General features: G+C 38.1%; 1 protein-coding gene across 3 annotated transcripts in view; it reads left to right on the forward strand.

Moving 5' to 3' along the window:
* Positions 1 to 12,544, forward strand: part of Cfap20dc (CFAP20 domain containing) — a 274,176-nt gene that overhangs the window by 211,651 nt on the left and 49,981 nt on the right. For all 3 annotated transcript variants that reach the window (XM_063257179.1, XM_013144025.3, XM_023561671.2), the window contains one exon: positions 3,724 to 3,785. In XM_063257179.1, the coding sequence (XP_063113249.1) occupies positions 3,724 to 3,785 (62 nt within the window). The remainder of the gene's footprint in view (positions 1 to 3,723; positions 3,786 to 12,544) is intronic.

Here is a 12,544-nt window from a genome sequence, read left to right on the forward strand (position 1 = left end):
GTTATTTATAGCCTTGATTAACCTTGTAACATTACTGCGACTTTCACTGCTTTTACATGAAGACATAAAAATATTGTCTTTACCTTTTAACATAGCAGGATTATCTTATCACATGTGCTCTTATTTAGCCTTCACATCTCTCCTTCACTCCAAAATTCTAGCAGCTTGATCCGTAGAAAAGCAAAACTGCTTGTGCTTGGTGGCCGTTACTTCTGAGTGGTGCCTTGGCCCTAGCGTATAGCAACAGCGCCACCAAAAGGACGCATTCCCACATTCTTGGACCTGTTCCATTTCTGTGCTCAAGAGCCTGCATTTTGCATGATGATTCCTGCCCAATGTATTCAAAATATATCATTTAATGACATTTTTGGTGCATTACCAGATCTTGATTTCTTCTGCTCTACAGTTTAACTTCTCAGCCCTTTTTAGGTGTAATGAGCTTTCTTTTAATGCCCTAAACTAAAAGGGAAGTAGTTGATTGTGCTAAGCAATAGATAAATCAGATGAGCAGATATACACCTACAGAAATGATATGTAAAAACTGATATCAGGGTCAGTGTAATATCTGTATTGTCAAGGTGGATATCTTGAAATGTGTGAGTTATTCTGTTTGCGAATTTGAAAGTCACCACATGAAATAAACTTTCCTTATTCTTAGAGTACTGTCAGTTATATCTTATGTTTGTCTCAAATTTAGCATTGTGGCAAAAACCTACATTCTCTAATTTTAAATATATAGTCATATGTCATGAGAATGAATTTAATTTACAGTAAGGAAGCAGACTTACATATTTCAAATAAATATGTTTCAGAATCACTCTTTTTTTGTCCTGCCATAAACAGGAAGGATTTTTCCACATTTGTTATTTAGAATTTTTGTGCTTAACATTCTACATGAGCTTGCAGGCTGGATTAAACACTGCAAAGTGTTGGTTGAGGGTGATCTGCAGGACCCGATGGGGTTCCCATCCTGGCTCCTCTGGCTCCTCGCAGGCATGACCTTGCACTAGTGCCATTGTCTGAATGTCCTCTTCTGTCATGTAGAATTGTTAATTCTGTCCATTTCATAGAATTGCATGAGGATCGGATCAAGTGAGATCATATTTATCAAGAATTAGCATTGAGAAGGGCTCAACAAATATCAGTTACTACTTCTTTGTTATTTGCTATTCAGAGTTACTTGTAGATATTTGTTGCTATCTCTTTGTGTCTGCTTATAGTACTCTCTAGATATGGTTCAATTCCAAAATCAAACAGTTTTTAATTTTCTTTTACTTCTCCTGGATGTTACCTTCCAAAAAATATACTTGCTGCTGCATAAGTACAGAAATACCATGGAGGGGGCAGGCATCTTTTCCTCACCCGTCCTATCTTCTTCCTAGCTGAGGGCCCTTTTAGCAAAAGGAAAATTAACAAGAAAAAAGTACAGAATTATTTAATATAAGTCTTTCGTAACCCAAAAATCTCCAAATGAAGACCCAAAGAAATGGCTATACATGAATTTTTATGTCAGGTTTGACAAGTAGAATGTCGTGGAGAAATATTGGACAAACTGAGAGAAACACAGCAAGCCGTTTTGTTCATTTTCTTCTCTGTGACACTGTCTTCTTTCTTCTGGAGAGAGAGGACCTCTCACCTGAAGGTCTTTGGGCCTGCTTCAGGAAAAGATCAGGAAATCTTCCCTGTGTTTTATGACTTGCTTTCGGAAAGCAGAGCAAAGAAAGGTGACAATGGCCTTGCGGCCTCTGTGGTTTTCTCTGTGGCTAAGGTTCTGTGTTTTGGGCTAGTGTGTCCTGTACCCCATCAGTATCAGTTGTGGATGGAGACAGCTGGCTTCAGACAACCAGTCATTTACCTTTCTACCTATTTATGCCTGCAGTTCTTGTTATCATGAAAAGCTTCCTTTTGTTATTTTTGTTTTCTAACACTTAAATATCTCTGTGAATGTGAATTTTTATTGTGGTTTTTTTAACTACTGTATCATTGAATCTGTTTCATATAAACATGAGCAAAGACAGAAAGAGACTAATTTATATAGTGTAAAGTGAGAGCTGAATCACAGACAAGACAGGTATTTCCCAAGGAATGCAATAAGTTGTTTTGAAGAAGAAATTGGAGTGAGCATAAATAAAATTAGTCGCTTAAAATTAAGAAGTGGACATTTGGCTGGACATCAAGACTGTGATATTTAGAAGATTATGGAACTGCCACTGAAAATAAATAGACAGAATCCCATTCACTAAAGGCCCAAGTACAGCTAAATACAGAACGAATACCAATGACTTCATTACCGGGAGTATCTCTACACCAGTGTGAGTTGGGGAAGGAACGGTTTAGGCCCTCTGCTTGCTAATTTCTCTTTTTGCCATGAAATAATAAAGCCTAAATCACAAAACTAAATTTCACTTGCAAATTGCCGAAAGTCTTATTTCTCTAGTGAGATCCAGTATGTCTTATGACATATTTTTCTTCCACTGTTCTCCAAGCTGTTGTTTCTTGTTACTGAAATGATAATGCATTGATATTGGTTCAGTTACCAAAGTGTCTGAAGACATTTAAATTCACAGTGCATCACAGGTGGTTAGGGTAAGTGACTCTGACTGTCAGGGTGTGTGGTTTAAATTAAAGGAAGACTTCCAAGAGATTACTTATGGAAGAAGACAGTTTACTCTCAAGAATTTCCATCACGTATGTCATTAATATTTTAAGCGTCATTAAAATAAGGCATATGTGGAGTAGAAGCAATATGGGTTCTTTATGTGTAAGCATCGCAGCCACACTGTTTTCCTTGTTTGGGGTCAGCATTGTACATCACATTATTGTGGGTGAGAAAGCTTTAACATGAACCCCTTTGGGTAACGAAGTAATATTTTGAATGCAATTCAAAAATATATACCAAATTCCAACTTGTAATAAAATGAGAATGTTAAAAATGTGACTTTTGTATTAAGATTGTATTGTTAACCACGTAAGAAAAATCCTTAAAGCCAGTGTTTAAAAGAGAATTTGTATTAGATAATATTGGAATTTTTTTCCTTCATAGAATAAAAGAAAAAGACCAAGTTCCATTAGAAGCAAGTATTCAAGGGTATATAGGAGATAGTTTTTTGACTGTTATAAAATGGTAATTTAAAGGTTTCTTGTTAAGGAAAAATTTGAGGTTTCACCTTTTTCTTAGGCATTAGCATTGCTTTTCTCAGCTCACTGATCAGTGCCTACCGTTGTGTTATACAGTTGGGGAGATTACCACCTCAGTCTAAATGTGGATGTGAAATTCTCTGTAATGGTAATAATTCCCTTACATACTAATATTGAGACATAAACAGGTTTCTGTATTTCTAGGTCTCTAGATTACTGCTCATGCTTTCCATGGGTCACTTGTGCCTTGTGACACCTCATTTTGTTTTGCTCTGTCTGGAAATATCTACCATATTAACAGCATAAAAATTACCCAAGGGCGAAGATTCTGACAAACAGATTTTAATTACACTGTAGATGCTACTGAGTCCAGTCACCGGCAACTAAAATAACTTACACAGTATCACTTGGGGTATCTGCTGTTTGTTGGAATCACCTGAAGAACATTTGCCTCTAGTGAAAGCAAACCCAACCCCTTATTGTAGACTGTATACCAGAAAAACTGCCAATACTAAGAATACATGTGAAAATAATATGTATAAAGAGCACTGTGCTAGTGCCTCACAAATGTTTTGTCTTTTACAGCCTGTCAACCAAGGTCATCACTATCAGAAAGAAATGAATCCACCTTCCCCTTCCAACCCTCGGTAAGTTATCAGTAACCTAAATAGCCTTTTAGACAAAAAAAAAAAAAAAAAAAAAAAAGACTACTTAGAAAATTGTGGTCATCCTTGGTTTCATGAAAGTGTTCTCCAAAACTTCTAAAGAACTTCCAAAATTGTTTTGTTTTAAGGTCCTGCTTCATCTAGTTTTCTTATGAAAACTGTGGAATAGTGATAGCAAGCTACCTAGGTTTAGCTCCCTGGCTGGGGACTGAGCATGTCTTTTAAGTAGACGTATTTCAGACATAGTAATAACCTCATAATATTTTGAAGAAGTTCAAATAGGCTAACGCCTGAGATTCACAGTCTTAGTACATAGTGAGCTCTCTTTCAGTGCTATTTTATTCATTATTATTTTACACGCATAAATATTTTAATAAATACTTGGTTAATATATTTTAGGCATAAATTATATATTTGTATGTATTATTTAAAGTTTTCAAGATAATTCAAATTGCCATTTTTTTCCATAAATTCCAAAGCTTATAATCTCAAAATTATTCTATTTAAAAATGCCACTGGCATCTTAATTATTTGTCAATACAGAAAAATCTCATCATTTTAGGCTGATTAGAAGCAATCAAGTCTAAATGGAACTTTTCAGTAAATATACTGTTAGGTGGCTTCCTGATAGTTACATAAGCTAGTTTTCCATATAGATCAATATCACTTTATCGTTATTCATTATATACCAGGAATTTACTGAAAAGTCAATTTGTCCTGCGTTCCGTTCACAGCGTCCTGTTTATTGAATTCATGTGATTACCCAAATGTATCTTATTATCAAGGTATTCGCGCTCTCCAATGGGGAGTCCACCTAACAAAGTAAAAGTAAGGATATCACTGTAGCTATGGCTCTACTATCTGAATTAAGATTCCTTGGTTTACATGTAACAAAAACTATTTGGCTCATATTTCAAAAGAGACACAAAGGGAGAGAAAAAGGCAGGAAGAGCTTGTTAAATAAAACACAGGCTGAATCCCAAAACCAAAGGACAGCCAGGCCTCAGGAAGGGGCTTAAAACTAGGACAAGAGAAGCCAGCAGGCAGCCAGGCAGAACCCTTGATCTCTCTCTCTGCTTGCATCTTCCTTCTGTTCCACTCTTTTCTCTGAGTGCTAGCTTTCTCTGTTTCTCTGTCCACAAGTGCTGACAGCTCCTGAGTTAACATACTACAGTTCAAAGTACATGCTGAGACTGACAGATTATGTCCGATTCCAGTTTTTACTTTCCAAGAGAAAAAATATGATTGGCCTGGGTTAGACCATGTTCCACTTTGGGTCCAGTCAGCAACGAGCAGTGAGCCAAGCTCGTAAAACTAGAATGGCTCCCGAGAGACCATCAGCATGGCTTTTAGAACCCTTCCTGGGGCCAGGAGTATTCCTGTGTTCTTCACCTGATCCTCTTTCATGTTAGGATCATAAACAGATACAATGAGGAGTTTAAAATTGAGACTGGAATTTCAGTTTATGTTTAAAAGGTGTTTTAGCATTCTTAAAATCTTTTGCTAGGAGAACATGTCACTTACAAACTTGCTGCCCATGTAGTTTCCTAGATGTGAGTAGGTGCTCAGGGTAACTGGAAATGCAACTTTTGTCCAAATGATAACAAATTCAGAATTTGTAATCTGAACAAATGAAAGTAAAAGTAAAATATGTTAGAAAAATAAAAAGAGAAAAGAGCCCCTACTCCTGCCACCAACCTAATATATCATTTCAACCTCTCCATACGTCATTTAATGATATAAACATCCCCATGTGTAAAAGAAAGAATTTGGGTCATATGTGCTTTGAGTTCAATTCCAGAATTATGATTCTTCTAAGACTCCTTATAGACTTGATTTGGAAAAACCACTCCCAGTGGGTCACGCTACTTAGTTTTCTTTCATGAGGCTATATAAAAAACATTCTTCAGAAAAATTAGATGGGTGGATGAATGAATGAATATTTGAAAGTGGTAGTATGAGACTTTAACAAATCTCTGTTATGAGTTAATTCCCAAAGACAGAACACCAAAGGACAATGGCTGACATGTAAGAATCTATGAACTCTTGCCAGGAGAACAGGCATTTTATCTTATGCAGGCAATTAAATATCCACGCACTCAGGAAAAAGTAATTCTTCAGAATGAAAAAAAAAAAGAAATTCTAGTACAAAAAATTTAACTACTATCAACTCAATTTGTGGGTTTGTTAGCTAGTTTCCTAGAAAATAATTATATAACATTATGTGCCTATTCAGAAAATTTATATAGTCTGAGGCTTGACTCTTGGTTCCTAAACTTGGCAGCTTAGAGAACTGACAGAAAGACTGTATTGGCCATAAATAAAAAGATTACAAAATGTTGAGGTTAGCATATGTCATCATATAAAACAAGATAAGCACAATCATACAATACAGTGGCGGCAAACCTGGGGCACAGGTGCCACGGCCGTTAGTTGTTATCACAGAAAGCTCTTAACGTTCACCATCATTGCTATAGTGTATGTAGGTCAGCTTCAAACTGACCACTATGATTCTTACCATTTATATTTATTACTGTCTTACAATTATATTCCATGTTCTATATCTCAAAGAATTTTAAATTAAACTTTATAGTGGTAATATATGAAAGCTGCAGTGAAGAAGTGAGTTCCTAAATGCACTGCCTTGGCTGAACAGGCATCCGACCTGAATCCTGAGTGGAAAATGCCCCATATGCAGATTCTGACCAGTATATAAAGAGCAAGTGTTAGGTGTGGTGGAAATTTGAGTGGTGGACGAGGCATGTGTGTCACAGTAACAAAGAAAACGGCATGCCAGTGCCTGTCAGGAAGGAAGATGGCCATAAATGCTTCAGACAAACACCAGCAATTGCTCCGGAGACCTGAGAACCTGAGACTTTTAAATTACATATACTTAGGTGCACATACACAGATTTAGAGAATCCAATTTTGATCAGCTTCACTAATGTAACAGAATAATCTATATTCCCAGTCTCTCATTTCATTTGCATTTTGTTGTGGATTTCCATTCCTGCATCATAATTATCTTCCTCATTTTGTGTGACCAGGATTGAAATTAATGATCATGTGTAACCCACAAAGCAGACAGATTTGGATTATGAATAGTTAGCTGTACATTGAAAATAGCAGATATTCATATATTGTTTTCTTTGCAGTGAAATCATTCACTTACACTCGCGGGGTACTACTTGACATTGAATCAGGGTGCGTGCACTGGTAATCCTTTCTCTGAGAAGATTACAGCCTGGGAATTGGAATGTATACACCTCCCCTCATCTCATTCCCTGGTGTCTAGGTCTGCAGCAAAGCCAGTCTCCCTGCGCTGTAGGCGGGGAGTGGTATTTCCCATTATTTTCTCCAAACACACTGCTGATGTTTAGGCAGCGTCTTGTACTGTGGCCCTTCCTTCCCGCATCCAGCAGTGCTGCCTCTTGGGGCACTGCCAGCCCATAGGACAGAGTACAGAAGCGGCTAACATAACCTAACACAATTTAGAGGAGGGTGGGGTAGGAAGAAACCATTTCACAGCTCACTCATGTTGGGAAGTGTTTCCTAGCCTGCAAACTTGCATGCTGCCAGACAGAGCAAAAGCATGTCATTTGCAGCCTCGAATCATGTATTTTAAAATGCCATCTACTGATTTGCAGGTTTAGAGCTGCCCCTTAAGCATATCTGTTTATGTATTTGTGTGGATTCTTCAGAGCAGCATAGAAGTGCAGCAGTGAGTTTCACACAGGAAGCTGTGATTACATGCTGGTTGTCTGTTCACATGCGGGCAGTCGATAACCAGTCTTTCACTTCAAATGATGATTAGACACTGAAAAAGGAGGGAGAGGCAGGAATGTGGTCAAGGGCTTCGTAAGGTGCTAACTGTTTATGGAACTAAATAATATAGCAAATGCTTCTGTAATTCCCAGCAGTGGCGAATGGCGTGGTTGTTAAAGTGTTTCCTTTATGATTTGTCACTTATCTACAGTATTTGAAAATGTCATTGCAGATCGTGTTAGCGCCTGAGTCCTTTGTAGTTTTGCCACATGTTTGTGTGACATAAACATACTAAAAACTGTAATCATCTGATAAAGCCCTGAAGACTGTGACAAATGTTTAATAACCAGCGACCTTGTCTCCCGCCTCCTCAACAAGCCTGAGACAAGCCAGCATGTCATTATAACCTGTGCACACTACTCCAGACTGATCACAGTGGATTCATTTTTTTATTTTTCTCTGCAATCATCAGGTGTCAACTTAATGGGCTTCTCTTTTACTGCTTAGGTTTCTTTTTTGTTTTCTAACACAAAAGATAAGATTCACAAGTAAAATTCAATGCAGAACTTGAATTTAATGTTACTCTTGAAATGATTAAGTTTGAATCATTTTAAACCAAGTTGAGTTTTTAACATATTTTGCCTTTAAACGAAGTCATGGCAGAAGATTTCCTTAGTACCTGAGCAGACGTCTTTCTCCCCTAATGGAGTGTGGTTATTGCTGTGAGGGCCCTGATTCTCCACACTCAGAGCCTGCAGGTCTCGTTCAAAGGCTGAAGACCTGCCAGGTTGTTCTCCGAGTTCTCAAACAGCAGGCTCGCCTTCATGCCCTGCTCCTCCTGCCTCTTCCTGTCTGCTGTGACGTGGGCAGCTGCCACTGCTCCCATCCTGCCATGACGGTCCGCCTCACCTGGAGCCAGGCCTGGACTGAAACCGGGAGCCAAAATAACCCTTTCTTACGTTTAACATCCACTTGTCACAGCAATAACGCACAGCCGACTGCTCATCTCTTTTCTCCTCCTCTTTTCTCTCTGTCTCCCCTCTCCCCCTCCTCCTTGGTCCCTCCCTTCTTTCCTTTTTCCTGTATTGATACCTGTCCTCTTACTTGTGCTGTTTTAGGGCTTCCATCAGCTTTTGAGTTGAGTGAAGTAGGCAGGGACAGAGTAGGGTTATACAGACACCATGGAAAATAAAAATCTTCATCTTAAATAAAACCAATTAAATTTCATATTTTTTAATGTTTATGCAAGAATTGTGTATTCTGAAAAAAAGATTACAATAATACTGTTTTATTCGCAATCAGAATGTTTCTATGAGAGTGCCTTGTTCAGGCAGACATATAGTATCTAAGCCCATTTTATCCACAGTGTTCCATACCAGTAGGGCCTGTGTGCAGCTCACTCCACACCAAGCATCATGTTTTCTCTTTTCTTCAAATGCTCCACACACAGTCCCACCTCAGGAGCTCTGCCTGGAGCCCTTTACTCTTAACTTGTTGCCTGGCCTCCTCTTTCCACCACTAGGGTCTCTACCCAAATAAACACCTTCTCTACAGAGAGGCCTTCCATATTTCCATCCTAAAATCACCGGACATCATAATAAAATGAAAATCTGAGTTTAAATAAGATCATAGTGTTGGTTTCAGTTAAGCAGCAAATTTTGCTAATGAAACTTCATCTTTTGTGGGAGCAACTTATTCTTAAACTACTAAATGAATGATCGTTTTCTATACACCGAGTCAGGGTTGATCATGGAGTTTAATCTATGCTTTGGCCACTAGAATTGGAAGAACTCCATCCTGGTCAGACTGGTAAAGGATACTTCTTGCCTTGTCTTTTACCACTGATCTCCTCTGCCAACCTGTTTAGCAAAGCTCTTGCTGAAACCCAAAATTGCCTTCCTTCTAGAAATACTATTAATTCCCTTTGTGAGTCCAGAAAACTTCTGTTTTCTCCTGCCGGAAAAATGAAACAAGTAGAAAATAAATAGAGACAACTACAATGAAACATTCTCTAAATTTGCCCATGAATTTCTAAATTTCAGTGCCAGCAAAAAAGAAATAGCAACAAGGCATAGAGCAAATGAAGATCTTGTGTAATAGGGAAGGAATGATCTGTCACTTTGACAGATTGCAAGGCAAAGAACAGATTAACAGATTACTCATAGTCAGAAGGCAGCTGGTGTGAAAAGCGCACAGGAAATGATAGTGGGGGGTTTGTGCTGACTTAATGATGTTTTTAAACCATAACAGCATCTAGTGGTATGATATAATAAAGCACCTGGCCTGCATTCTTAAATCATCAACGTATTTCTAGTTTGACCTTAACATTTGGGGCTATTCGCTATTAAAATGGGTAGCTTTCAAATTGGAAAAAAAGTACAATAAAACACACTACAGCAAACCTCTACAAGAAATATCATTAACTTTTAAAATTATTTCTCCCCTGACCTAGCATTTGTAATATAAATGTTAATTATGTTTTACTCATACTAATGCCAGTTGAACTTTTTCTTCAGGCATTTCAATCACAACAAGAAATTGTCCTCTTAACCAATTTGCCAGGTGAACCATGTCCAGTTAAATGCTTCAGAGATGCTCTGATTTGTCTTCATTGTCAGTTTTTAGTTTTGTAGTTGAGGTTATAGAGCATTCATAAATAAGCTTACTATATTTTCCCACAGGTAGAGCATAAAAATAGGTCAAATTTGAAGTGACTATTGAGTCATTTTATATTACTGTTACATATATTTATCAGAAAAAAATTTTTGAGATATTTGAAATATATAAATTTAATATATGAATGACATACTTGCATGGCCAATAATTTTCCAAATAAAATTCTTTGATGTATTCACTTTTGATTGTAACATCTTAGTATTCAAAACCTACCATTGGGTTGTTTCATAATAGCTCCTCACCAATGAAAGTTCACCAGTAATAGTAGTTCACCAACAGTGTCTTTAATAATTACATACAATGAAACTTGTTAAGAGAATAAAAATTACTGTGTAAACACTTGCACTAACTCAGGTGTAAAAGGCATGCCTAGAGCGTGAATCCTAAGCATGATTATGGTTCAAAGTATGTTTTTTATACACAGTGAAGACTTACCAGAATTTAGCATGACTGTAAATTTCTCTCTTCTAACAATTTCTCTAACAGGAATACTTTCAACTTAGTATAAGTTAACAAGCTAATGTAAAGATATAATCATTGCTCTTTTTGGTAAAAATTCTGAGATGTACACAGCAAAGATTGTTTCCACATTTTCTAGCTTCCTTGAACATTTATCTGTAAAGTTATTAGCGCTGTAACAATATAGGCTTTCAAAACAAGATAGGAATTTAACAATGGTTATTATATTGTATTTTGTTATCTTCAAAAGAGTTGCTTAGATTACAGATAGAGACATGCAAAATTGATCTAATCATATAGTGTTAACTGTTGTTTTCCAAGAACTAATAGAATTAGTCATATAATCACCTCAGCTATCTTATGTATGTATCTCCAAATTTATATCATTTTCTCTTTTCTCTTCCTTCTTTTCTCCTTTTCCCTATCCCAGTAGCCCACCTAGTTCTAACTCAGGGTCAGCAAACCTTTTAAAGCTTTCCATGATACAAACTACCCACAGTGCCACCTGCCATAGGTTCATCACCGTTATTCCAAGCAATAAATTAGGAGCAAATGAATTAGGCTTTTACTTGACTGGAGCATTTAATTGTACATATGAAACCCTCCTGATTCTCTTTTCCTTTGACTAGAAACATTCCTGCTAACTGAACGACTATATCAAAAATTAAGTCCCCTTCAGTGATCCTGTATGACCATTAAACATGAGCAAGTAATAAACCTTTTGGTGTTATTACCAAGCATGACCTACTCTTTTTCTGACACATACTAGTCATGAATCAAATATATTTTTTCAGTAGAAATAGAATGTTTCTTTTTTGTTGTTGTTGTTCCACGGATCGAACTCACGACCTCACGCTTGCCAGGCAGGCACTTATGCCACTGAGCTAAATCATACTTTCACAGTTAAAAGAAATTGGTTAAAACGTTGAACTCAGGATACAGTTCACTGAAATATTGTAAAATAAGCAGTCTTAATGGTATAATGCCCCAATAAAAAACACTGTCTATGGAACAAAAATGCCAGGCCTGGGTTCTTACGAAGTTATTTATCCTCTCCAAGCCTCAGCTTCATTGTCTGAAAACAGAACAGCACATCGCCCCTGCCCACCACACAGAGCCACTGCAAGGCTGAGTGAGGCAGTCTCCCCACCCTGAACAGGCCCTTACAGTGACAGTGCTGGTAGAGATACGACTAAAAATGCCAGGAATAAGTTTTCTCAAATATAACCACACTTTGAGGGCTCCAGGAATCTTGGATTTGAGGAGAGTGTGGCAGTGCTGTAACCCAGGCCCTCACTTCCCCATGCTGTGCATCTTGGTGGGGAAGCAAGCTGAGAACATTCCCTTCCACTTCCACCTCAGACAACTCCACAACAGACAGACTTCCTCCCACAGCTGACAGGGCGCCCCTAAATTCCTATCCACTGACCCCACTTGTCTTTTCAGAATGAGCAGAACCATTACTCTTTCAAATGACTCCCCTTGAAAACTTGTACGAGTTCATAAGAGGGGCTGCAGAGGAGATCGCCTGTACATTGTATGAGGTGGGGGACGGACGGGCGGAAGGACAGCGGTCAAGGGTGAGGGCCTGACTGAAGCAGAGGTGCAGAGAGGTTGTGTGGAGGGCTGTAAGGGGCAGGAAAGAAGGCGTCCTTCAAATCTAGGCTGAGTTGTGGGTAGTAGGGGGGAGATAGAAGATAAAAGGGCGTGTGTCTAATGTTACCTGGGTTTAGAGGCTGGGCACCACAGGCGCCTAGGAGGACTCTCTAATTGATAGTGTGAGCTCTTGTACTAATTTCTGAGTGCTGTTCACTTTCAGGACAGGGAGAATTGGAAAGACT

The sequence above is a fragment of the Cavia porcellus genome, unplaced genomic scaffold (genome assembly GCF_034190915.1).
Source record: "Cavia porcellus strain 051 isolate PalLab524CR breed Dunkin Hartley unplaced genomic scaffold, mCavPor4.1 scaffold_10, whole genome shotgun sequence".
NCBI classification, from domain to species: domain Eukaryota; kingdom Metazoa; phylum Chordata; class Mammalia; order Rodentia; family Caviidae; genus Cavia; species Cavia porcellus.